Raw genomic sequence first — 27,577 nt, 5'->3', positions numbered from 1 at the left:
ATACAACCTAGAACTTTTACAACTTAGAAGACAAATACAACTGACATGGTCTTTAAAATACTTTGATGGTATTTTAATCTCCTTCAGTTTATATTGAAATTAGATACAATACTAAATTCGATTCATATAATGCTAAAATTACTCTAAATTTGAAAAATTCAAATGAATGTCCATTGTCAGTTTAATATACATATATGCTGATATTTATTCCTTAAAATCTTAATTAATTTTTGGTTTCTTAAAGTTATAAACGTGAAAACATTTAAAAGAATTTTTTAAGTAAAGTACAAATTATATTCTTGCTTTTAGAAAGCATAGGGGTTTTGACCCCTACTCATATTAATTTCTGCTCGTTTTGAGTTCGACCCTGTTATTTACTCTAATTTCTGTTCATTTTGGGTTTCATTTATCTCTTGATGCTGATTTGTGGAAGTTGTATGCTTGGTAGATTAATTGATTCTATTTTTGTTCATTTTTGGTTTAATGGAGTTCTTTACATTTTTTGAAAAACTTATTCTGTGAAAAAAGATTTTTTAATTAATCATATTAATAGGCAGGTCTCGGAAGTGAAAGGGATGAACCCAAGTGACGCGCAAGGGGGTAATTGGTGAGTTTAGGATTTACGACTGGTTAAGGCTTGTTCTTGATTAGTCGTACTTTCCAGTTTGGGTCAAAAACTGAGCTTGGATCCCCGGTTACTCATTTATCCCCCGGTGGATCCCCGGCTGCTCATTTTTTAATTCTCTGAGTAGGCCAAACTTTTAAAATTACTTTAGGGCACATTGGAGCGCTTAAACCGCATTGTCTATACAACATGTTTTAATTATAGTTGATAAACATTTGAAGCTGACAAGCCTGTATATTTTCTGTAACGTTTAAGCCTAAAACTGCTTAACCCTTCATCTGCTTAAGTCTGTTTAACCCTTCAAAGGGTTGCTATATTAGCGTTCTAGAATACCAGCCTTCTATTAATTCCCATCATATGCTGTTTCTTATATTTTGTGGTTAATATGCTAAAGTTTTGTTCCAGATTTTGTTTAATGCTTTGCTTTCCATGCTTACTCTTAGGGAGAAGAATATGATGACCAGCGACTGAACGATCTCGCTCTTTTTCCAAATGGAAGTTTCCGTCCCATATTTTCAAGATCTCCAACAGAGAAACATCTAAAATGTAATATTTGCAACATCCTCGTCATTGGAAGTTCTGTTGATGAACATATTAATGGGGAGGAACATATCAAGGCTTTGAGTGATTTAAGAGGTAAGACGAGCTTTGACTGTTGTTGATTTTGCTTCGTCTGCCGGTTTTTTCGTCCCCCGAGAAAAAAAAAGGTCTTAATGCAATGGCTGTTCGATTTGCTTCTGTTTTGGACTAGATCTGACAAATTTGTGAAACTCTTGTTTAAAATAAGTTAGAGTTCTTCAAAAGTATTCCATTGGTACTCTTTTTAGATAGGTATTCTTTTTTTTCTTTTTTTTGTGAAACTTGCTTCGTCTGCCTGACCTTTCGCTATCCGCAGAAAAAAGTCTCCAAAAAAAAAAAAAAACTACCCGTTTCGCCTATGTTGTAGACAGTAGTTGACAAATTTGCTTCTCTGGCCGACACTTTTGTTTAAAATAAATTAAAGCTCTTCATTAGGCAAAATTAAAAGTATTCAATTGACATTCTTTTTAAATAGGTACTGTTTTTTTCTTTTTTTTGTGTAATTTGCTTCGTCTGCCGGATCTTTCGCCACCTGCAGAAAAAAGTCTCCAGAAAAAAATACTATTCGATTTCCTCCTGTTGTAGAGTAGACTATAGTTGAAAAATTTGCTTCTCTGATCGAAAACTTTTGTTCAACACGAGTCAAGTTTCTCATTTATGAAAAATTAATAGTATTCAATTGGTATTTTTTTTAAATAAGTATTCTTTTTTTCTTCTTGTTTTTGTGAAGTTTGCTTCGTCTGCCGGATCTTTCGCCACCCACAGAAAGAAAAGTCTCCGAAAAAAAAACTATTCGGTTCGCCTATGTTGTAGACTATATAGTCGAAAAATTTGCTTCTCTGGCCGAAACTTTTGCTTTAAATGAACTGAAGTTCTTCATTAGGTAAAATTAAAAGTATATTCAATTGGCATTCTTTTTAAATATAATTTTTTTCTTTTTTTGTGAAATTTGCTTCGTTTCCCGGATCTTTCGCCACCCGCCGAAAAAAACAGTCTCCAGAAAAAAATAATATTCAATTCGCCTCTGTTGTAAAGTAGACTATAGTTGGCAAATTTGCTTCTCTGACCGAAACTTTTGTTCAACACGACTTAAGCTTCTCATTTATGAAAAATTAAGAGTATTCAATTGGTATTCTTTTTTTTCTTCTTTGTTTTTTTTTTAAATTTACTTCGCCTGTGTGATTTTTCCACCCACAGAAAAAAAAAGTCTCCGAAACAAAGCAACATACTATTCAATTCGCCTCAGCTGTGGACTATAGTCGACAAATTTGCTTCTCTGACAGAAAATTGTCTCTAGAATTGAATAGTTTCATTGTTGTGCAGAAATAAAAGCAGATAATTGGTATTAATTTTAAAAAGGTATTCTTTTTTTTGTGAAATTTGCCTTCAGTCAGAGATAATATTTAGAAATTTTCGTCACGGCGTAGCGACGTGTCAAAAACCCCCGACCTCTTTTTCGCCCACTCTTAAGAACCTTTAAGTGTCGTTTGTGCTTTTGATTCGGGTTCTTATTTTATATTTCTAACTAAGCTGTTAGAAAAGTTTTTTTTTTAGTAAGGGGTTTTAGTAAATTTGTAAGTTTAGTAAGTTTGGGCCGTGAGAGGGAAATTAAGGAGGGCTATTAGTCGTCCTCCAATCCGGTATAATTAAGGTTCGCTTGAAGTTGTAACCACCGATTTAAAATAATTTCTACTCATTAGGTGTTGTTTTTTTCCCAGGTGTTGTCCTTTCTCGGTGATAAATTGTCATTTCTGATTTAGTTGAAATAGGATATCATTTTAGTTGCTTTTTATAGGTTTCTTCGCTTACAAAATACACAAGGATAAATTATACAATACAAACATGTAAAGGTCCTAATTTGTTTTGCAACCTAAATTTGTGTCCATAGGTTCGACTTTCAACCCCTTAACCCGCAGAAAAATTCGGGAAGGAATTTGAACTCGTACTGTGAAAAAGAAAGAATATACACTTATTTTCTAGTTATTTCTTATTTGGCAATAATGGTTATGACAAAGAAAGGGGAAAATTTGCAAAGTGACTCGGGACTCCAGTGCCGTTCCCCATAATGTTAAAGTAACCAAGCATTATCTTCCATCCTAAAATCTAATATCATCATTCAAAGTTCAGAAACAAGGGGAAATTGCCTAACAAAATAATATATCTATTGAACGATACCACACCAGTGCTGCCAATTCACAAAACTGTTGAGGAGGGGGGTTTATTTTTCAACGTCTGGGAGGGGGCAATTTTTGTTTATTCAATTATTTCAATGAAAAAACAAAAAAAGTCTATTTTTTAATTCTAGGGGGGCCAACCCCCCCCCCCCCCATTTGGCACCACTGTTTCCCATCCCCTATTCCCTATTGCTTGTAATAGGAAGAAAGAATTGTATTAATTAAAAGTAAAATAAAAAGTATTAAAATAAATTAAGGTGAAAAAGAGCTAAAATTCTGGTCGACATTTTTCTTAAAAACAAAAATAAAACTTTCATCAGGGATGAGTAGTAGTAGTACCTAATATGGGGACTTAACTGTTTTAGTTTTGTAAGTTAGAAAGATTCTATAATTATCTAAAATTCTTATTCTAATTTTTTTTTATAAAAAACATATTTGGTATGTAAAAGACCATGTGTATGTAAAAATATTCTTCAATTATAAAAATGGTATAATGCAATGAGAAAATATTCCACCGAGAGTTTGTGTACATTTTTGATTTTTCAAGCAAAGCTTTATAAATTAGGCCTAATTGAAATCTACGTTGTAGGTACATTTTTATTAAATACTTAATATACAGAGATGGTATTTTGGTTGTCTTATGTTAGGCATTTAGCATAATGTGTTCTGTTCACTCTACCGTCCTCAGTGTAGGAAGAAGAATAAAAAAGTATAGATGGAAACCCGCATAAAAAGACAACCGTCAAAATGAAAATAAGATAAAAGTTTAAATAAAAATATGTACTTAAAGTTTGTTAATTGCTAAAAACTACTATTTCAATGGTATTTATTAAAATAGCTGAAAAAAATTTGTATAATTAAAAAACATCAATCATTGATTTTTTGGAAAAGAAACTAGCTGAGTAACCAAACCTGTAACTTCAAAATAGAAAGACAAAATATTTCGTTATTTTGAACCGAATATCATTTGCCACTTGAATGCTGTGAAGGATCAACAAATTCTAAGAAGATAACCGTTAACCACCTCAAGTTTTACGGCAGATATATGTCTAAAAACTATTCTTCACTATATTTATCTAATACTAATCTAGATTCCCCGGTAAGGAATCTCGTGACTTTTCAGAATAGACATTCAAACACTTGCTTCTACCAACCATCGTATCGGAAGCAAGAAGTTTGAGAATGACTGTTCGTTTTTCATGTGCTTTTTTACTGCCCAGAAAAGCGTTGCTTCGTTTTTCACTTAAGAGGGTGATTAGTAGGTTGTGCCTCAAAGTGTCCAAGTGTTTCACCTTCTACGCGTTAAGATAGACTAAGTTAAGAATGTTGTGTCTCCCGTATATTATTTTTTTTTCTGGCTTCATCGTATAGAAGGGATAACCGTAAATATTCGTAATTGCTTCGCTCAGTTAGAAGATGGAAGTTCTAGTGCCCGTTTTAAGGTTTGACAGTGATCGATAATGGATGGCGGGAAAACAGTATACTCATTGTTGTGATAGTGCCTGAGCGGTAGTCTACACGTTAATTGAGACCTATGTGTCTGCTTATACCTATGTGGGATCGTTTATTCTATTAGCAGTCAAAAGTTCCTTATCAAACAGTTCGTGGTAACGAACTGTAAATAAGGAGTGACCCGGCTCAATGGTAACCGAAACTCTAGAAAACGGGTTTTTGATACCAATAGATATATCAAAAGAATCAAATTTCAATGCTGATTTTAAATATATAACTTTCATCTAGTTTAGTGCTCCCCATCAAAAGTTGACGCGCCTGAGAAAATTTGGCTGATTTTCAAAAAAGGAGGAAAGACCCCCTAAAAGTTATAGAACCTTAATGAAAATCACACCATCATATTCAGCGTATCAGAGAACATTACTGTAGAGGTTTCAAGCCCCTATCTACAAAAATGTGGAATTTTACATTTTTTGCCAGAAGAAAGATCACGGATGCGTGTTTATTTGTTTTTTTGTTTGTTTTTTTTCCCCAGGGGTGATCGTATCGACCCAGTAGTCCTAGAATATCGTGGGAGGGCTCATTGGAACGGGAATTAAAAGTTCTAGTGCCCTTTTTAAATGACCAAAAAAAATGGAGGGCAACTAGGCCCCCTCCCACGCTTATTTTTTTCCCAAAGTCACCCGATCAAAATTTTGAGATTGCCATTTTGTTCAGCATGGTCGAAAATATGATAAATATGTCTTTTAGGATGACTTAATTCCCCGAAGTACCCAGAGAGAGGGCTAAAAGTTATTAACTTTACCCAATGTTAACATAGTATTGGTTATTGGGAAGTATACAGAAGTTTTCAGGAGGTTTTTTTCTGGTAGTTGGAGGTAAGGGTGAATCGGGGATTATGTTGGAGGATCTGTTCAGGAAGGAAGTTTTCATGGGGGAAGGAAAATCGCCATGAAGGGGGCGCCAGACTTGCCAGCATTATTTATTGGTTATTGGGAAGTATACAACCATTTTCAGGAAGGATTTTTTCTGGAGGGGGGGGGGCTAGAGGAGGGGGTTACTCTGAAGAATATTTCCGTGGAGGATGTTTATTTGGGGTAAGGGACATTTCTATGAAGGGGGCGCCGGATTTCCAAGTATTATTTAAAAAACGATCAGAAGTTAAATAAAAAAAAAACAAGTTTTTTCAACTGAAATGTAAGAAGGAATATTAGAACTTAAAACGAACAGAAATTATACAGTATATTAGGGGGTTCTCTCCCAATTCAATACCTCGCGCTTTAAGCTAAAGTTTTTTTTTAGTGCTTTCAAAAGAGTTATCTATTCTAATTAAACGGCCTTTGTGATTCATGGGTTTGTGAATAAAATTTTTTTTAACTTTTAACGTAAAGAGCGTGGTATTGACAAAGGGGAAAAACCCCCTCATATACGTAATAACATATACGTAATAAAAAAAAAACAAAAAAAACTAGCGAAACGGCTCAATAGTAATCGAAAGTTTTAAAAACGGAATTTTTATGTCAATAAATGAATCAAAAGAATGTGTTTATAATGCTGATTCTAAATATATAAATTTTATTAAGTTTAGTATTACTCATCAAAGGCTACGAGCCTGAGAAAATTTACTCGATTTTTAAAGAGGGGGAAACATCCCCTACAAGTGAAAGAATTTTAATGAAAATCACACCGTCAGATTCAGCGTATCAGAAAACCCTATTACATAGGTTTCAAGCTCATATCTGCAAAAATCTGCAACTTTGTATTTTTTGCCAGAAGAAAAATATACGAATATAGAAGTTAGTTACGTAAGTTAATTTGTAAAGACATCCATTTAGCAAAAGAAAATTAAAATTTTTATGAAAATAAAAGCTGCATTAACTAAAAAACGATCAGAAATTAAATTAAAAAAAAACAACTTTTTTAAACTGAAAGTAAGGAGCGACATTAAAACTTAAAACGAACAGAAATTATTCCGTATATGAAAGGGACTGTCCCCTCCTCAAAGCCTCGCTCTTTACGATAAAGTTTGACTCTGTCTCACGAAATTATTTTTTAAAACAATAAAAAACTTTAGCGTAAAGAGAGAGGCGTTGAGGAGGGGACAGCCCCTTTCATATACGGAATAGTTACATTTCAACTGAAATGTAAGAAGGAATATTAGAACTTAAAACGAACAGAAATTATAACGTATGTGAGGGGGTTCTCCCCCAAGTCAATACCTCGCTCTTTACGCTACAGTTTTTTTTTAGTGCTTTCAAAAGAGCTATCTATTCTAATTAAACGGCCTTTGTGATTCAGGGGTTAGGGGCTGTCCCCTCCGCAACGCCTCGCTCTTTACGCTAAAGTTTGACTCCGTCTCACAAATTTATTTTTAAAAACAGTAAAAAACTTAAGCTAAAAGAGCGTAGCGTTGAGGAGGGGACAGCCCCTTTCATATACGGAATAATTACATTTCAAATGAAATTTAAGAAGGACTATTAGAACTTAAAACGAACAGAAATTATAACATATTTGAGGGGGTTGTCCTCCAAGTCAATACCTCGCTCTTTACGCTACAGTTTTTTTTTAGTGCTTTAAAAAGATCTATCTATTCTAATTAAACGGCCTTTGTGATTCAGGGGTTTGTGAATCAAATTTTTTTTAACTTTTAACGTAAAGAGCGTGGTATTGACTAAGGGAGAACCCCCTCATATACGTAATAACATATATGTAATAAAAAAAACAATAAAACAAAACAAGCGATACGGCTCAATAGTAATCGAAACTTTTAACAACGGAATTTTGATGTCAATAAATAAATCAAAAGAATGTGTTTATAATGCTGATTCTAAATATATAAATTTTATTAAGTTTAGTACTACTCATCAAAGGCTACGAGCCTGAGAAAATTTACTCGATTTTTTAAAGAGGGGGGAAACATCCCCTACAAGTGAAAGAATTTTAATGAAAATCACACCGTCAGATTCAGCGTATCCGAAAACCCTATTACATAGGTTTCAAGCTCATATCTGCAAAAATCTGCAACTTTGTATTTTTTACTTACTTACTTACTTAAAGCTCTCGCTCGGCAGCGTCGCCAGCGTAGAGGGAACCAGTCGTCAGCGCCGTCAGTCTTCTCCAGAGTGGTCGGTTCAGGGCGAGGGTTGTCACTTCAGCCGGGTTGATGTTTCTGGAGGCGAGCCGATCACGGATGACGTCCGCCCATCTGGTGCTCGGTCTTCCCCTAGGATGCCTCCAACCGTGTGCAGCTAGGTCGAAATCAAAGATGAGTCGGGCGGGTGTTTGGGCTGGCAGACGGAGCAGATGACCATACCAACGCAGCGAGCGAGACTCAAGCTGCTCGGACAGGGGTGGGAGTTTGAAGGACCTGAGGATTTCCGAATTTCGTACCCTGTCGGGCCATCGGGAGCCTCCGATTTTTCGGAGGTGTTTCGTCTGGATGGCATCTACCTTCAGCGTCTGTGTCTGAGTCAGCGACCAAGTCTCAGCAGAATAGAGCATAACGCTGGCAACCGAAGCAGAATATATTCATGCTTTGGCGAAACGGCTGATCTGGGGTTTATGGAAGACTGTTTCTAGAAGGCGACCGAAGACAGAGTTTGCTTTTGCCGCTCTTGCTGAAATTTCGGCATCTAGGCTTCCGTTTGAGCAGACAATTGAACCAAGGTAGGTAAACTGCTTGACTACCTCTACAGTCTGGCCACAAATGTCCAAAGATGAAAGGGGGTTGGACGGCTTTTTCTCAACGGGCATTATCTTGGTCTTCGACCAATTTATTTTCAGACCGAATTTCTCAGCGGCAGAGGCCAGTGTTTCCAGTGTAGTTTTGAGGTCACTAATTTTTTCGCATATTAGCGCCACGTCGTCGGCAAAGTCGACGTCTGAAAGAACTCTTCCAGCAAAGTCTATGCCAAATGGCTGCACATGCTGTGCTTTATTCAGGATGTGGTCTATTACACAGTTAAAGAGCTCAGGTGCAGCGGCACATCCTTGCCGGACACCATTTTTAATTTTGAAATATCCAGAAGGCCGTCCATTTACGATCACCGCACTTTCAGTGTTATTATACAGCTCTTTGAGGAGACGGACGATTTTCGAGGGTACGCCAGCAGAATGAGGGAATATCCAGAGTGACTGCCCATCGGCAGTGTCGAAGGAATTTAGAAAATCAACAAATGCACTGTGCGCCTTACTCTTCTCGTCACGAGTTTTCTCTTCAAACTGTCTCATTGGATGTCTTTGCTCTGTGGGGGACCTTCCTGGCATGAAGCCAGCTTTCTGGGGGCGATGCAGGGCATGGAGGTATCTTGTTGCCCGTTTGAGAAGAAGCATAGCGAAGAGCTTTCCAGAAACTGAGAGTAAAGTTATGCCACGATAATTGATACATTCTGCTTTGCTCCCCTTCCTCTTGTAGATTGGCACAAGTAGGCCCTTCTTCCAGTCTGAGGGGATTTTTTCAGAGTGCCACACAAGGTTAAACAGCATTTGTAGCCAGAGCATCATGGCTGGACCCCCATTTTTAAGGAATTCCGATGTTAGGCCACATATTCCTGGCGCGTTGTTATTCTTTAGCTTGCAGGTGGCAGCTTTTATCTCCTCCGCTGTAAATTCAGGACCATCAGGAGCAGGTAGGGTAGTAGCCACAGCAGCTGCTAGCTCATGGTCCGTCTGGTCTGGTGGATCTGAGTTGAGCAGTTTCTCAAAGTGGTCCTCCCACTGGTGGAGGCATTGTGATTGGTCGTAGATATTCTCACCGCTAGCGCTTCGAAGGTATGGCGTAGTTTGAGTGTGCTGACCTGAAGAATCTTGTAGGTGGCTCCACTGTCCTTTTTCTTGGCGGCCTCTTGCAGTTCGGATACCTTGCTGTCAATAAAAGCCTTGCGGTCTTTATGCAACATGGAATTGCGCTCTTTGTTTAGCAGTCTGTATGTAGCCATGTCCCCGCCAAGACGTGCTTCTAAGAAAAATATACGAATATAGAAGTTAGTTACGTAAGTTAATTTGTAAAGACATCCGTTTAGCAAAAGAAAAGTAAAATTTTTATGCAAATAAAAGCTGCATTAACTAAAAAACGATCAGAAATTAAATAAAAAAAAACAAGTTTTTTAAACTGAAAGTAAGGAGCGACATTAAAACTTAAAACGAACAGAAATTATTCCGTATATGAAAGGGCTGTCCCCTCCTCAACGCCTCGCTCTTTACGCTAAAGTTTGACTCTGTCTCACAACTTTATTTTTTAAAACAATAAAAAACTTTAGCGTAAAGAGCGAGGCGTTGAGGAGGGGACAGCCCCTTTCATATACGGAATAATTTCTGTTCGTTTTAAGTTTTAATGTCCCTCCTTAATTTCAGTTTAAAAAACTTGTTTTTTTTATTTAATTCGAATAGAAGTCAAAAGTTTCCTAAGGGTTGTAAATACTTCGGATGCAACCAGCATTCTCCTGAGCCCCTCTATACCCTTGATATAAACTTTGAAATAACTATTTCAATCAAAATTACTAAAAGCTACAACAAATGTGCGCTCAGGGGAATGTATAACCCCCACAACATCAGTTGTAAGGCAGCAGCGTAGCTAGGGGGACAAGGGGGGTGGCTGTTCCCAGGTGCACCTTCTGAACATGCGCCAAACTACGTTTTTTTCGCCAATGATATAATCTAATTATATTGTGGTAGTGATGGGGGGGGCACGGTCCCGGGCGCTGAAAATGCTAACTACGCCTCTTCCATAAGAGCCCAAAATTATTCAAATGTTCCATCGTTCACATGTACATTTTGTAGAAAAAGCAAGAATGTTGTACCTAAAATCAAGATCGTAAAATGAATTTTAAGTTAATGATTTGAGGCAAAAATTGGGCTCTTTACCCCTCCAACATCCGCCCTCATCACTAACTTTGTAGCTTAAAATGAAGTCCCACCTTGATTAAACTGTAAATTTGTAAGGACTTCCTATTTGTATGATGGGTCGGAAAAAGATGGTAACGGAAATTTGGAATTTGATTTAAAAAAGAACACGTTTTATCGTTTCACTCAATTCCTTAAACCTAACCTCCTCTAGCCTCCTCCTGTACCCCTCCTTAGGAAAACGGAACTGACGTCTCAGATCCTCAAAAGCTGGTTAAAGTATTTCTCTTTCTTCTTATTTGGTTAAGACTTTACTCAGTATAGCACTCTTCCACGGGCTTTCACGCGTGATCTCTACATGCGTGAACATGTATCTCTCCACAGATCAGAGAGATCTCTTTACAAACCCTTACACTTAAGATCCCACCAAAACTAGCAGCCAGGAGGGGGGGAAATTACTGGAAAGCATAAGTGTCTGTTTCTATTCGTTTATTTTCAGTCAAATCAATATTTTTTGTATATTTATATTTTGGTTTTAAAAATTTTAAAACAATTTTTAAAAGGCAGGATATTTTTAACAGTAAAGAAAATGTACAACGTTACTCACGTCGACGTTGATTTTTTTTATTTAATTTTATATTTTGCTTTTATCTGTTTCTCTATTGTAACTTGTAACTTTGCTGAAATCAAATGACGCAAAAACTAAAACTCTTTACTTGGGGGTTGTGGGGGGGGGGGGCAATGAAGTAAACCGTTATTTTTCTTGAAATATTTCAAATCGTTTGATCTTTTGAATGTTGAAATCGTTTACTTGAAAAATTTCAGATGTTGGGGTTGTTATTGCAAGTGCCAGATCTCCCTTCGTCAAAAAGTTCCATGTTTCTCCAGAAATTCCTATTACAAGGATACATAGAGGTAAGTGAGACTGTTTCCAAATATTTAGCCTGTTTTATACTTTTTTATGTTACCCCGGCGTGACTTGCGTTTCCGTAAATTCCGCTTTTTGGCTGTCTCTTCTTCTCTTCTATTCTTTCCTTTCCTCCTTTCCTTTCCTTTATTCTCTTCTTTCCTCCTCCCTCCTTCCAATGAACTGATGCGTCCTGTTATCTGTTATGATGCGTCCTGTTATCCAAAACGTCAATGAATGCATATGTCTGAAGGTAAGACATAAGAAGCAAAAAGGACAAAGTTGCAACAAAGTTGCCACTCAACATCCCAATGTTACAGCTCCTTGCCCTCGAAAGTAACAACTAAAAGCTTTCTAATATTGGCAAACATTATGTGCATGGAGGAAAACTCCCCGAAATACCTTGAGAATGAAATAAAAAACAAAACATAATTTTTTGTGCAAAAGCCATTGAACAAATGCAAATCAATAAGTGACGGTACTTGATATCAAACACGTATATGCAATTATCGTAAACCTGCGGAAAAAGAGCTTATGGTTCTTGCCTAGTTTCTAGGAATTTCAGGTCTAGGAATTTCAAACCAGTACTGTATTAAAATACAATACCGGTTCGCTCTGGTGTCAATGAAGAAAGCAGTTTTTTTCCGAAGAAAATTGCCCTACTAGATAAAGTTGTTTACCTGATCAAACAGTTCGTGGTAACGAACTGTAAGTATGGAGTGACCCGGCTCAATAGTAACCGAAACTCTAAGAAAAGGAATTTTGTTACCAAAAGATACATCAAAATAATCAGATTTTTATGATGACTTCAAATATATACGTTTCATGAAGTTTAGTTTTACCCGTCAAAAGTTACTCGCCTGAGAAAATGTGCCTTATTTTCGAAAAAGGGGGGAAACACCTTCTAAAAGTCATAGAACCTTAATGAAAATCACACCGTCAGATTCAGCGCATCAGAGAACCCTACTAAAGAGGTTTCAAGCTCCTATCTGTAAAAATGCGGAATTTTGTATTTTTTGCCAGAAGAAAGATCACGGATGCGTGTTTATTTATTTATTTTTCTTTCTTTACAAGGGGTGATCTTATCGACCCACTGGTCTTATAATATCACGGGAGGGCTGATTCAAACGGAAAATGAAAGTTCTAGTGCCCTTTTTAAGTGACAAAAAAAAATGGAGGGCAACTAGGCCCCTCCCACGCTCATTTTTTTCCCAAAGGCACCCGATCAAAATTTTGAGACAGCCATTTTGTTCAGCATGGTCGACAAATATAGTAACTTTGTCTTAATCCCCCACAGTCCCCGGGGGAAAGGCTGTAAGTTATGAACTTTGCCCAATGTTTGCATATAGTATTGGTTATTGGGAAGTATACAGACGTTTTCAGGTTTTTTTTTTGCTGGTAGTGGGGGGGGGGGCGAGTCAGGGATTAAGTGGGAGGATCTATACATGGAGGAAGTTTTCATGGGGAAGGGATATTGCTATGAAGGGGGCGCCGGATTTCCCTGCATTATTTAAAAAACGATCAGAAATTAAATAAAAAACAACAAACTTTTCAACTGAAAAACTTAAAACGAACAGAAACCATTACGTATATGATAGGGTTCGCCCTCTAGTCAATGCTTCGCTCTTTACGCTAAAGTTTTTTTTTAAGTACTTTCATAAGAGCTATTTATTATAATTAATGGCATTTGTTATTAAGGGGTTATTCTTAAAGGAATTGGAAAAAATTCAAACTTTAGTGTAAAGAGCGAGTTTTTGACTAGGGGGCGAACCCCCTAATATACATAATTAAAAATGTACGAATATAGAAGTTCGTTACGGAAGTTGCGTATATTTATTAGTAATAGAAACGTTCGTAGATAAATTTAAGTAACTTTCGAAAAAGCCATTTAGCCAAAAAAAACTAATATGCAAATTTCGTTCTAATTATTTATGTACGGTGAGCCAAAATCAAAACCTGCATTAGTTTAAAAACGTTCAGCAATTAAATAAAAAAACAAGTTTTTTTTAACTGAAAGTAAGGAGCGACATTAAACCTTAAAACGAACAGAAATTATTCTGTATATGAAAGGGACTGTCGCCTCCTCAACGCCTCGCTCTTTACGCTACAGTTTGACTCTTTCTCACGACTATTTTACAAAACAATAAAACACTTTAGCGTAAAGAGAGAGGCGGTTGGGAGGGGACAGCCCCTTTCATATACAGAATAATTTCTGTTTGTTTGAAGTTTTAATGTCGCTCCTTACTTTTAGTTAAAAAAACTTGTTTTTTATCTATTTAATTCTATAAAGCTTTACTTTTCTTCCTACTATATGGTATTTGTTGAAAAATATGGGTAAAAACTGTTTTTTTTTGTCGGGTTACAACAACTACTTATTTATATTGTTATGGTGTTTTTATTTTTGCAAACAGTGAACTGTGACATTTATAGGCTGTTTTAAAGCTGTAAGTGTACAAATTTGAGTATGGCACTAAAAATCTTTAGCCAGAAGCAACAACAAAAAATCAACTAGCAGGATAGGTTCACTTTCGAGTCTATCCAGTTTCTGCCTTCTCTCAGATACCGGTCAGGCAGCTTTCCACTAGTCCCCGAAACACTCTGAGCATGAAATTAAAAACGAAATGAAAGCAAAGTTTAAACTACAATTTTTTGTGCAAAAGCCGACAAGGGCTGTGACAAATTAAGCAAATGCAAACCAATAAGAGACAGTACTTGATTACTTACAATTAATTAAAATTAATTACAATTATATCTAATTAATTACATTTACAACTAATTAATTAATTTATTACAATTACAATTAATTACACTTAATTACAATTATCATAAACCTGCGGAAAAAGTGCTTATGGTTCATCCCTAGTCTCAGGAATTTTCCCAGGAATTTCTAGTCCAGGACTTTCAAACCGGTACTGTTTTACAATACAGTACCGGTTTGATCTGGTGTCAATGAAGAAAGCAGTTTTTTCTGGAAAAAATTTCCCTACTAAAGAAAATTGTTTAACTGATTCTATGAAGCTTCTCTTCTCTTTTCGATATTTGTTGAAAAATATTGGTAAAACTGTGTTTTTTTGTCGGATTAGAACAACTACTTTTTTCTATTATCATCGTGATTATTTTTCATTTTTTATTTTTTTGAAAAGGGATGTTTCATAGAGTTATTTGTATACACAGGAATCTTTGTAAGGAGAGGAGAGAGGAAGACGACATTTCAAGAAGTTAGAATTTCAAATATTTAAGAAAAAATGCATTGCACGACAAATAAAATAATTATATTAAAATTAAAAAATGACGAAGTTTCTAAAGAAATGGGAATTCAGTTCCCAGGCTCGTCTTAAACGCCCGAGGGCTTCACCTGAACATAAATAAAACGTGCATATATTTTTCCCCCAGGATGATTTTCCCCCATTCATAAGATGAATTATTTTCTGAAGTTCTATTTTGAATGTAGGCCTAAATGTTTTTTTCACCAATTAATCAGATATAACTATTCTTTGAGTTGCAGGTGTTAACTACAAGAATCAAGGAATTGAAGAAACGACATTGGCGACTGATGGCAACGCTAATGACAAGAATGAAAAGAACGGTTCCGATCATGGTGTTTGTGTTGACTCCACGAATCAAAGAAAAGAAGAAACGACATTGGCAACGGATGGCGATTTCAATGACAAGGATGGAGATGATCTTGACCAGAACAAAATGTTAGATCAGCATGCTGCATCCAAAGAGAGACCTTTCCATTGTTCTACGATAGCTTCACCCGACGACGAAATTAATGTAAGTCATGTGTTGGTAGTATTTATTTACTTTATCGTGCATAATTTCAAACAGGGGTACACAATTAAGAAATTACCTGAATTGTTCAATTCAGTATTCAAGCTCGTTTTTTGGAGCAAATACAGTTCAATATAGGTTGTCGTAATTTTTTCAAAAGTTCTTACGACGATTCTCAATTCAACTACAAATACATTCGATTAAAAGTGGAAAAAGAAATGATATAAAAGCCTTATTCAGTATGTTCCCTAGAATATACAGTTCAAAATATATAAAAACAAATTAATAATTTTGGCTAAAAAAAATTTTGTATGTAATAATACGTCTATAGCGTAAAGAAAGATGTGGTTTAGATGCATGGGAGCCCGTAGCATATAAGGTAATTTTCTTTGTTTGAAAGCCGCTCTTTACTTTCTCTTGAAAACCCATGATTATTGTTATCTAATACCATATAAATAGTATTTATCGATGCTATCGTGAGTGATATAAAAGACACGTTTCCATTTTTTTTTATGTTCTTATTGTTAATGTCTAGGAGTCAGTAGGCCTCAGCCCTGTATAGGAATTAAATAAAAAAAAAAAAAGTTTTTTTTAACTGAAAGTAAGGAACGACGTTAAAACTTAAAACGAACAGAAATTATTCCGTATATGAAAGGGGCTGTCCCCTCCTCAACGCCTCACTCTTTACGCTAAAGTTTTTTATTGTTTGAAAAAAATAGAGTTGTGAGAAAGTCAAACTTTAGCGTAAAGAGCGAGGCGTTGAGGAGGGGACAGGGGACAATCCCCAAGTTAAATCCTTCACTAACCCTTCTTTTCGACAGAATCATAATATTAATTTAAAACCCCACCCAGGAAATTCTCAAACTCATCAAGTCTCCCTGTCGAGATTCCCCAATCGGTTTGATTTTCCTAAACTTTTAGTTACTAATGCGGAAAGTCTTAATTTTGAAAAGCTTACCGAACTCGAGTTGGTTTCAGAATCAAATCTAATAGATATTATAGATATTACTGAAGCACAATCCCATGATCTGCGGTCCCTGCGCCTGACAAATTATTCAGAGTTTATTAAACTCCGTCCTTTAGACCACCCACTCGGAAAAAAAGGTGGCGGTGTTTTGTTCTTTACTAAGAGTAACCTTTACCCAAAAGTTATTCGAATCCCTACTTTATCCGAGTATGATAAAATCCTCTGGCTAAGTATTAGACCAAAAGTTCTCCCTCGTCCATTTAATATTATTGCAATAGCTATTTTCTATTACTCCCCAAATCAAAATATCGAGTAAAAACGTAAATTCATCCAGCAATTACAGACAAGTGCTGATTTTGTTATTTCTAAGTACCCCAATGCTGGTCTTTTTTTGTTGTTTATGCCAACTACCTTAAGTTGGATTCTTTTTGCTCCACTCTTAACTAAACGAAATTTTTAAAAATACCAACGACTCGGGGAAATACCTCTCTTGATGTTATTTTCGCTAATATGTATAATTTTTACAGCCCTCCTTCAGCTTTGCCTTCATTAGGTGGGAGTTATCATCTTTCGATTCTTTTATCCCCCTCCTCAAGTTTTAAGCATTCTTTCTCAATAACTTATGGCACTTATCGCCCTCTTCAAAATTCTGGTCTTCTTTCTTTTGGTATGTGGCTGAATACTGAAGATTGGTCCGATATTTATAGTTTAAAAAATCTTGATGAGAAAATGACTATGTTCCACAAAAGGGTAATTGATAAATATCAAATTTGTTTCACTGAACAAAAAATTAAAAAGTGCTCCAGTGATTAACCCTTTATTAATCAAACTATAAAAATACTAATTAGAACCAAATTGAAGCTTTTCAAAAATGGTAAACCGGATGAAGCCAATAAACTAAGAAAATCAATTAAAAGAGAAATCCGTAAATTGGCACGATCATACTACAAAAACAAGGAAAGCCTGGTTTTGAAGGCGTTCGTCCTACTACTCTTACTCCTATTTTCTCGAAACTTTATGAAGGATTCCTTGCAGACTGGCTAAAGGAAAAAATGCTACCTCTTACTGACTTGAAGCAATTCGGGGACCTAAAATCCACCTCTACTTCCCACTACCTCGTTTCTCTCATTGACCACGTTGGGAAAATCCTCGAAAAGCCTAATTCCTGGCTAAATTTAATTTCCATCAACCTTCAGAAAGCATTTGACCTGGTTGCCTCCTTCTTAACAAATAGATCGCAGGTTGTCAAATACCAGAATCATGATTCAAATCCTCTCGCTGTCCACAATGGCATACCCCAAGGTGCTCTTTTAGGTTCCCTTCTTTTTTCATGTCATGATCAACAGCCTCGCAAAGGAATTGCCTGACCGATGGAAATTTGTTGATGACCTAAATGTTTTGTCTCAGGCGTTGAAGTAAGTTCCAATTTTGTGATCACCGATCTGGACTACGCCGACGATATTTGCTTGTTAGCTGAATATCGTCCAGAAACCCAATCTATGCTATCGAAGGTGGCTGAAGAATCCTCTCTGATCGGCCTGAAAATAAGCTCCCTGAAGACAAAAGTCATGGCGTCCGGTATATCATCTCAATACCCCCCAATTTTACTAGAACAGTCGCCCATAGACGAGATGCATGAATTCAAGTACGTAGGATCTCTGGTAGACCCAAATAGGAGGAGGCACATCAGAAATACAGTCAAGAATTGCTTCAGCAACTGGAGTCTTCACCCAGCTAAATCACTCTCTGTGGAACCAGAAAAATGTTCGTCTGAAGACAAGAATAAGGATTTACCAGGCCCTTATTCGGTCTGTCTCACTATGCGGCTGTGAGACATGGACTATGAAAGCATCCCACATTCAAGCCCTCAACGTATTTGACCATTCATGTTTAAGGAGAATCATTGGCACTAAACTCCGTGATCGTGTCAGCAATGTCGAACTCCACTAAATCTGCTATCAGCGTTCTGATTTGGCCGCTATAATTAAACAAAAAAGACTCCGATGGTTCGGCCATACACTTCGCCGCCCACACTCACACCAGATTTACACCTCTTTTGGGATGGAAAAAGTGACATGGGGGACAAAAGAAAACGTGGCTTACCACCATCAAGGATAACTGATAGCCAATAGGTGGCTTTGAGATGTTTAGAAAAACATGAAAATATTCCTGGCTTAGTTTGGTTGAGCCACTCGTGAACAAACGAGATTCTTGGTTTGATACAATAACATAGGAATTGGATACCATGTATAGTGAACTTAATTGAGTCCTGCTACAAGTACAAGTAAGTAAGTAACGGTTGTTGAAACTTGCTTCAGAAATATAATAAGCGACCCTATGAGCATCCTCAATGAAATTGAAGACGAAGTCTTGGACTTAGACATGACAGTAAACCGCTCAAGTCCATGATAATTTCGATTTGTTTCCTCAAATCCTGACCCTGTTTTCTTAATCCTATCCCTCCTGAAATTTCTGTGTCCTCATTTATACTACTTGGCGTCACAATTCCTTCAAATTTAAAGTGGGATATCCACGTTAAAGACATCATCCATAGAGCTAATGTGTCTATCGCCCTCCTTAAGCTCCTAAATAAATTCAGCGTCCTCCCTTACCACTCCTTAAGGATTTACACGTCTTTTGTCAGCCTGCATCTAGAATATGCTTGTCCAGTTTGGCACCCTGGTATCTCTCGCGAAGAATCGGAAAAAAATAGAATTAATTCAAAAAAGAGGTTTGAAAATAATTTTCAAAGAAGGCAAGGTACCACACTCTCTGCTCCTAAAAAAAGCTAGTCTGGAAACCATTGAGCGAAGGAGGGTTTCGTTGTGCCTCCGTTTTGAAAAAATGCAATAACAAACCCTCGGACGTCAAGTATTTTCCCCAAACGTCACTCCCCATCCAGTTTACGGCCGCCTCGAGCTGTTTCTGAGCCCATCCCTGTTCTGTCCCCCATTTGCTGCGTTACTTCCAGATGCGAAAGAACTTTTGTCCCCTTCATTACAGAAAAAATGAATAAAATATCTCACTAGTTTCTTTTTTTTCTCTCTCTTTTTTTTTATTAGCTGATGGTGCCACCTATGTTCTTGCACTTATTTTCTGAGTTATTAGAATTTTCTGAGTTATCTGACTACAAGGTTATTGCTTGTCTCTTCTCTTTTTTTTGTTTTAGTTCCCCCTTTAATTCTTATATATTTTATATTTCGTTCTCTTTTTTGTTGCTTATTCAGTTATTTTTGTCCCCTCCCCCTCCCGCGTTCTTGACCAGTTTTTATCTTTTTAACTCTTTTATGGACTTCGTGTAGTTGAATTATTGACACTTTTTTAGTGTCCCTTTTAATTTATATGTACTTATGTCTTGTTCTTGTTTGTATTTATTCGCTTTTATTCCCCCCTTTTTTATGTCCCTTTTAATTCTTTTTCTGATTTGTATTTGTGTACGTTTATTGACTTTTAAATGGTTGTTCATTATGATTTTTCTTTTTTGTTGTTGTTTTTTGCATTTTTGCCAGTTTTAGTGCAACCATTAATATTGTCGACTCCGAAGTCTGAATTCGGCCCTATATGGGCTTGTGATAGAGATTTTTTGAAATAAATATCTTATCTCCTTATCTCCTAATATGGGACAATCCTGAATTTAATATTGAAAACGAAAATTAGACAACAGAATTAGGATTTTTAAATAAAGATTAGTTATAGCTTAAAGGGAACAGAAATATTTCCGTGTATGGAAGGGACTGTTGCATAGTTATTTTTAGTTTATTTATAAACTAAGGTACATTCACTTACATACCAGTAGCTAGTTCAACTAAGTATCGTAAGATTTCCCCCATCACGTCGCGCAAGATTCCCCTCCCCCCTAGATCCTTGAAAAATAAGCTGTTTTTTTTTACGAAAAGCTATGAACTTTTTCGCTCTTGTTGCAAAATTTAGAAAATAGAATGTACATCCTGTCGGTTATGACACGGGGATTTTATAATAAATTTCCCTCACTGTATATTATTTTACTGATGAGCTCACCCTGATTTGGAATACTCCTGAATACGATATTAAAAACGCCCATAAGTTAACAAAATCAAGGCATCTTAAACGGAAATGAAAAATAAGATTAAAACTTAATAGCAACAGAATTTATCCTGTATATGAAAGGAACTGTTCTGCTCGTATTCTTAGTTTTTTTTATAAAAATAAAAATTTTCTAAGTATCACAAGGTTTCCTTCAACACGTTTTTCACCACGTTCTATAAGATTTCCTCCCCTAGGTCCTTGAAAAATACGCTCTTTTGCAAGGAAGATACGCCCTGTCGGTTAGGACACGGGGATTTTATAATAAATATCCCTTACTGTATGTTATTTTACTGAATATATGTTTTTGAGAAAGTTTTCTGGTAAAAAACTAAACAAGAAAACAATTCTGGCAAAGGTCCCAAGACCAATTTTGGTCTTCGGCCCGTGAAAGGACCCAGAAAAGAAAACATTTTACCTATATCAAACAAGGTGTTTTCAGCACTGAAGAAAACCCCAAACGCACAAGGAAACTAAATGCAGCAAAGAGGATAAAAACAAAAAGATAAGCTAGAAATAAGTGTAAAAAAAAAAAAAATCAAACATCGATTTCCCAGCAGTTTTTCCGCCTAAGGCTCTTCTTCCTAATCCACTCCACAAATCTCCTTTGTCAAATCTCCTTTCTCCTTTCTCAACTCCCTAAACCTTACGTACTTCCCCAGAAAATGCAACTAGTTTTCCTCCCATTCTCCACATATTGGGCAATAGTAAGGACAACTTTTCATTTTAAGCCTTCCCAAATATCTCTCTCTTCCACCGAGTAATATAAGATTATCTCTACAAGAGATTACCCACTTAATATCCTCCCTAGAAAGCCCAGCTCTAAAATATACTTTTTCTCTCCATGTCTCTTTTACCCTAGAATACAAATCAAGAGAGTCGAAGTTCTAATATGACACCCCTAGGCTACTTCTGACTTTCCTGATAAACTGAAATCGAATATACCTCTTTAGAAACCTCCAACTTCCTTACCCCTACCATAAGCCCCATTTCATTGGACGTTTTAGGGATAAAAAGGAGGGGGCGATGGGCGCTATAGTGCTACCTCTGATCAAGAAGTTTAAATATTGTATTGTTCTCTCTCTCTCCTCCTATTATCTTTCTCTTTCCTCTCTGTTACTGATATTTCTCGCTCCCTCCATCTCTCAGTTACTCACTAACTATGCTATCCTCCGTGTTATAGATGAATACTGCACTTCCAAAACTTCAATAAACGGAAACACTTTGATTCGTTAGTTATGTATATTTTTTTTTTCAGGCGCCTGACCATCGAAATTCGGACAAGACACATTTTCTAATGAAAGGAAGTGAGAAACAAGGAGAGTCTTACCCTGCCGCTCAATTGCATAATACCCCTCGCTTGATACCCCTCGTCCGAATAACCCCTTGTTCGATACCCCTCGTCCGAATGACCCCTCGTCCGATGACTCCTGGCCAAGAGGAAAGTCAGGGAGGCAGAAATTATCGATTTGAAACTCCTAAGAGAAACATTCTGACCAAAATTTTTGGTATGTCAATTTTGTTTAAATCTAATTTTTTTTTTTTTAGTGCTCGGGAAAGACCTTATACAGCTTTATAGAAAATTTTATTAGTGCTATTCTTGACTCAAAGAGTATTTCGAGAATCACTTCTTTTTTCTAAACAGCTTGAAACTTATAGTTGTAAGACCTGGGTTAGGGGGCCTCCAATACACAGAAAAAAAATAGCAAAAATAATAATAACAATAAAAAGTGATATATAATAATAATAATAAAATAATAATAATAATAAAAATAATAAGAAAATCAGGCTCACCTGAAACTTGGCATATAGAATTTTTGATTGACTTAAAACTTATAAGACTGTTTGGACCTCAACGAAGTAAATCTTTTTATTTTTATTTTTTTTAAGAAGTGATTTTTTTTTGATGAGCAAGAATTTAAAGAGCCTTGTAGACTGGACCCGGGAAAGCCCTCCTACTCTAATGAATAAAAACGCTAAACTGTCAGACAAAATTGGTTGTATCAAAACTGACGCATCAAAACTGATCAACTAATATTTTTTCCCCCTTTTGGCTCAAAGGAATATTAACCTGGAGCAAAGGGTCTTAATAAAAATAAAAAACAAAAATCTTCAAATTGAAGTGCCTAAAGTATGTAAAAAAAATTTCGTCTCTGATTCGCAAAAATGTTGGAGGGGGGCGGGATTTATTAGACTGGTTCGTCAAAAATTGTTTGTCTCTGATTGGCTTGTAATTTTATGGGCCGTGTTGATTAAGATTTCGAGCTTAAATATTTTGTTAAGTATTGAGTTGTTTATAAGATCCTGCTCAATAGTTCTACCTAGCGCGATCCCGGTTTTAAATTTATAATAAAAATTGAAACAAATAGAAAGCTTTCCTTCCTTGATGTCTTCAACTTAAGAAGAGAGAACAGATTTGACATCAATACCTACAGAACCCCCACGCAGAACCATAGCCTTCTTAGATATGATTCATACCACCGCCTCATATCAATGATAACGCCTTTGGCTGACAGCTATGGTGTTTTTTTTTTCAAAACTGGAACCTCTTTGGCTGAGAGAGTCAATGTGATTTTTTCTTCAAAGGATAACCCAAGCTGATCTAGACCACAGAAGGTGTTATATTTGTAAATGGCTACCCAATCCATGAAATCGTATAATCACTCTTAAGAAGGCTCAATAATATAAGCAAAAGATACAGCCATGCATATTCTTGCAGTCTAGCACCATTATCTCCTTTTTTTAAACAAAAGTAAAGGTAGAATCAACTGACAACCATGTGCCCATGAATATCCATGCAAGGATATTAAATAGGATCTTAAGGATCTTAAATCTATTAAATAGGATCTTAAGGATCTTAAGGATGTAAGGATCTTAAATAGGCCGTACCGTTTGACTCCTAAATCAGAGTTTTCATGGACATAGTATGTCAACTGACACCAGCTTAAACAAAAGTAAAAATAATAATTATGATTACTTTTTTGTCCTGCTCCGCAACCTGCAGCTTTAACCCTCTTTAATCCTGCATCTTTAACCCTCCTTCACACGTCAGCTTTAACAAAACAAGACTACTGCTGGTTTGTGTCTTCTGAAGGGCCGGAAACACTTCTTTTTTGGCACCAGCTTCAGCAGCTTAGTGGACAAACGATAGTGGCACAAAAATAGTGCCCTTTGCACGAGATTTTCAAAACTTAACATGATGTACACCAATAGTTAACTATGGTTTATCAATAATTGCATGATTTGTCTCAATTTAGTTCTTCTGATTTTCCTGCAGAAGAGATGGAAACGATTGAGGATTGAAATACCTCAGGAAGAACTTATTTTTATGATCATAATGAAATTTGGTGCCATTTTATAAATCGGCACCAAAAACTAGAAAAATTTTCAAGCTCGGATTGCTGCTGTTTTCTTTGCAATTCGATGTCGACTTGGCAAGTCGGTGCCAAAAAAGCTACATTTGTCCGTCCCTGAAGATACTAAACATAAATTGAAGGATCGGTAGCGACTGTGAAAAACTACTGTGGCTTTAATAGAGACCATGGTGAGGTCGAAACAAGCGAAATGTAGTACTCTTATGATCCATTGGTTGAAAAAAACCTCCAGTAACAGATCCTGCCCCAACAAGGTGACAGCAACGTGCAGTTATGGTTCCTGAAACTTCTGTTATGTCCAATCGATGGAGGCTAGGTAAACTTTTATTCTAATAGGGATTATATTTTGGTTCAATCTTTTCTGCCTAGTTAGTGCGAAGTTAACAAGCTTCAAAATGACGTGGTAAAGGTCCTGTCGAAAATACTGCTTGTAATTTACATCTAATAGACTGAATTGTATAGCTAAGGTGAGCTTAAACATTAGTTCATTAAGTTGACGATGACATGGTAAGATAATGATTTATTTTATATTTAGATAATATTTATTTTATATAGATAATATTTATTTTATTTTATTTTATATTAATTTTATAAAGATAAGATAATATTTATTTTCAAAAGGCTATCACAAGCTCTAATAGAGCCAAATTTGCTTCATATGTCCAAAAAGAGAAAGCAAAATAAAGAAACAAATATTACAGCAAGACAAAAGTAAAAGAACCACCAATCAAGTATAAAGAGAATGATTAATGAAAATTTAATGCAAAAAAAAGAAATAAAAATTGTAAGTTCAAGAACAAAATGAACTTTATGCCATTAATGGCAAAAGCAGAAAGGATGGGGGACAAAACGTTGTCACATGCTAAAGAAAAAAATTGTCGAACCCATACTCTAAGTCAAGTACTGTACAATCAAAAAACACTTAAAATAATTTCAAATTTACTGTCGAAATGTCAAAATAAAATATTTACAATTAAAGAAAGGATTTTGCCGAAGACATGGTTAGAAAGGAAATAGAGTATAAATCAATATCACAAACTGGCAAGATAAAAGTTACCAAAGATAAAAAAAAAACAAGAAAGAAAGTGGGCATGATTATTGCAACCAAACACCATCAATTACGATAAGGGACGGAGGATTTAGTTTTGGTTCAGGACACAGATCAGTAATTATTAAAGCGCTCCAGAACAATAGGAATAAACCTTCCGGAACCTCTGAGTAACGGCATGGATCGGAGAATACGTTGGGATTGCCAAGAGGATAAGCGGGGGAGTTGAGGTCTAATGGGGTCGTGAAAATCGGGGAAGATTTCCTCAGTTCGGGGATTAGGAATTGTGGATTTGGCAAAACGCGAACACATTTGTTCCCTCCTTTCTTTTAACGTGGTAATAGTTGTGGATTTAAGGAGGAAGGAGTATGGAATTTTGCTTTCTTTGTAGATGATCTTGAGCAAATGCTTTTGGACTGATTCAATTCTGTCACTAAGTTCATTTGAAAGTTGAGAATGCCACACCGGACAGGCATATTCCAATAGTAGCCTGACAAATCATAAATACAAATTTTAGTAAATAATTTTAGGGAAATTTTTTAAATTTTCTTTAAAATTTTGACATGAATAGTGAAACATTCGCTTGTTTAACAATATTTGAAACATGCATGTCCCGCTTAAGATTATTTGAAATTGTTACGCCAAGTTGTTTAACATGTTTCACTAGCAATTCGGGTGAGATAGGGTCTTGGAAAAGGGGAGTGGATTTCAAGAAATTTATTCGTCATTATATTTGATTTGGTGGAATTTACTTTCATATTTAGGTTCTTAGCTTCATCCGAAATATGGGCTAGGATTTCGAGGGTGTCACTTATAATATTCCTGTGACATGCTTCAACGATTGACAAGTCATCCACGTACTTCCAGCTTTGGGGAATTCCTTACCAATATCTTTAATCATAACTATAAATAAGATTTGTCCCAATGAGCTTCCTTGAGGAATTCCAGAGTAAACAGAGAGGGGGTTAGAGAAATATCTTTGTATTTTATAACTTGAGGTCTATTTAAAACGATATAACAATATTAACTAAGAGAGGATCAAGCTTGAAGTTAACCAGTAGCGAACGAATTAGGGTGGTGTTGTCAACCAGGACAAAAGCTTTTTGGAAATCAACTAAGACAAGGTTTAGCCAAACATTTGGTTTCTCAATGTTGCTTGCGATGGTGTGTACTAAGTGCACAAGGTAATGGGTGATGGTAATGGGGTAATGGGTAATGGGGTTTTCCTTAAATTACAAAACTGTCGGACGTCAATACGTGGAAAAATTTGGACTTTAATACATGGACAAATTTAAACTTGTTTCCAGCAACTTGGGAATTTACCAAATTTTGCGACGTGGTTGAAAATATGTGACTAAGGCTCTGCAATTTTGTCAGGAAAGGCTTTAGTTAAGCCTTTTCTGAGGCTTGGCTGTCAACTGGGACATCCAAGGGGCTCGTGCTTGATTTTCTAAGCTAAACGATGCTCTCGGTGCTCGCTGAGGATAGGGAGTGGCACTGGTGTATGTGCTACCAGCTACTGGTGTATGTGCTAAGGTTGAAAAGAAATGAGAAGCTAGCTTTCACTTTTTTTTTATGAAAGAATTGAACTTGTTTTTGCTATCAGTTTAGTGATCTGAACAAAAAATTTGCTGAGATAAAACTGAGAGCTGCCATAAGCTTCCCTTATGGGTAGTAACTCTGAGCTCACCTACTGTGGTAACTAAAATTATCGTGGGGAAAGGTCGCAACAACCCCAAAGAAGCAAAAAACTACATCTCACCCAGATCTTCACTTTGGAGTTGAGTCTCAACTTTGTATGTTTATGCATTTGTAACTACCACGTTATTATAAGTTTCTTATATTTAGAATATTTCTTTTAGGCGGCAAGGCATGCGAAGTGAAGAAAAGAAAAGTTTCCCCTACTATTGAAAGGCACCAGTTGCTTCAAGACGAAGAAACAGCTGTTCCTTCTCCTGGTGAGGATTTTCCAAAAGCAGTAGATGTAAATGTCCGAGATACAACAGCTTCTGTGAAAAGAAAAACGGTTGTTGAAGATGGCCCCACACGTCAGGAATTGCCCAATCCTGCTAAGAAGGAACAGGTTTGGAATATCAACATAAGACTCTTCGATAAACTTAGTTTCTCTCATCATATAAGTTCAGCTATGCATTTGGTTTGCAGTATTTTTTTTTTTTATTATTATTTCTCCCCAACAATTGGTTCATAATGTAAATTTAAAAAACTAAATTAAATAACTTTGTTATATATCCTAGACACTAGAACTATGGTAGCAGGTTTATGGTAGCATGTTATGGTAGCAGGTTATGGTAGCAGGAACCATATTTATTGGTATTTTGGGAATGAGATTAATTTTAGCTCTGTTACGTTTATTATGAATGGATTTATGCAAACATGTGGAACCCTACCTTACCTTAGATCTTAGCTCTTCCTGTACCTCAAGAGGCACACAGGGCGTCCGTTAACAGCCTCCAATCATCCCGCAAATGAGCTGCGGGGTAGATGTCCTCCCACTCTGGGATTAAGGATGCATGAAGGGCTAGGGAACATGTGGAACAGGGAGGGTACATCTTCTCTCCGCCTACCTTCCTCCGAGTCTGCCCTGTATGGCTCCTGGAAAACTCAAGAAGTACTGTGAAAATAGAGCTTTTTCTTTGAAATCCCCCTACCCTCAAAGGGGTGGACCTATGATCCTACATATGTATGGTTTACTTGAAAAAGCTTATGAGCATAAAAGGGCTTTCTGGTCATTATTGAAAAAGAAAAGTTCGTCT

General features: G+C 36.3%; 1 protein-coding gene across 1 annotated transcript in view; it reads left to right on the top strand.

Moving 5' to 3' along the window:
• Positions 1-27,577, top strand: part of LOC148950853 (uncharacterized) — a 96,523-nt gene that overhangs the window by 15,772 nt on the left and 53,174 nt on the right. The window contains exons 4-8 of the mRNA XM_089090932.1: positions 1,069-1,261; positions 11,497-11,586; positions 15,084-15,355; positions 21,640-21,889; positions 26,666-26,886. Coding sequence (XP_088947058.1) covers positions 1,069-1,261; positions 11,497-11,586; positions 15,084-15,355; positions 21,640-21,889; positions 26,666-26,886 — 1,026 coding nt within the window. The remainder of the gene's footprint in view (positions 1-1,068; positions 1,262-11,496; positions 11,587-15,083; positions 15,356-21,639; positions 21,890-26,665; positions 26,887-27,577) is intronic.

Source organism: Artemia sp. Qi Xiang Cuo, chromosome 6 (genome assembly GCF_049724085.1).
Source record: "Artemia sp. Qi Xiang Cuo chromosome 6, ASM4972408v1, whole genome shotgun sequence".
In the NCBI taxonomy this organism is placed as follows: Eukaryota; Metazoa; Arthropoda; class Branchiopoda; order Anostraca; family Artemiidae; genus Artemia; species Artemia sp. Qi Xiang Cuo.
The sequence above is the reverse complement of the archived record's forward strand: the minus strand, read 5'-3'. Positions and strand labels throughout refer to the sequence as shown.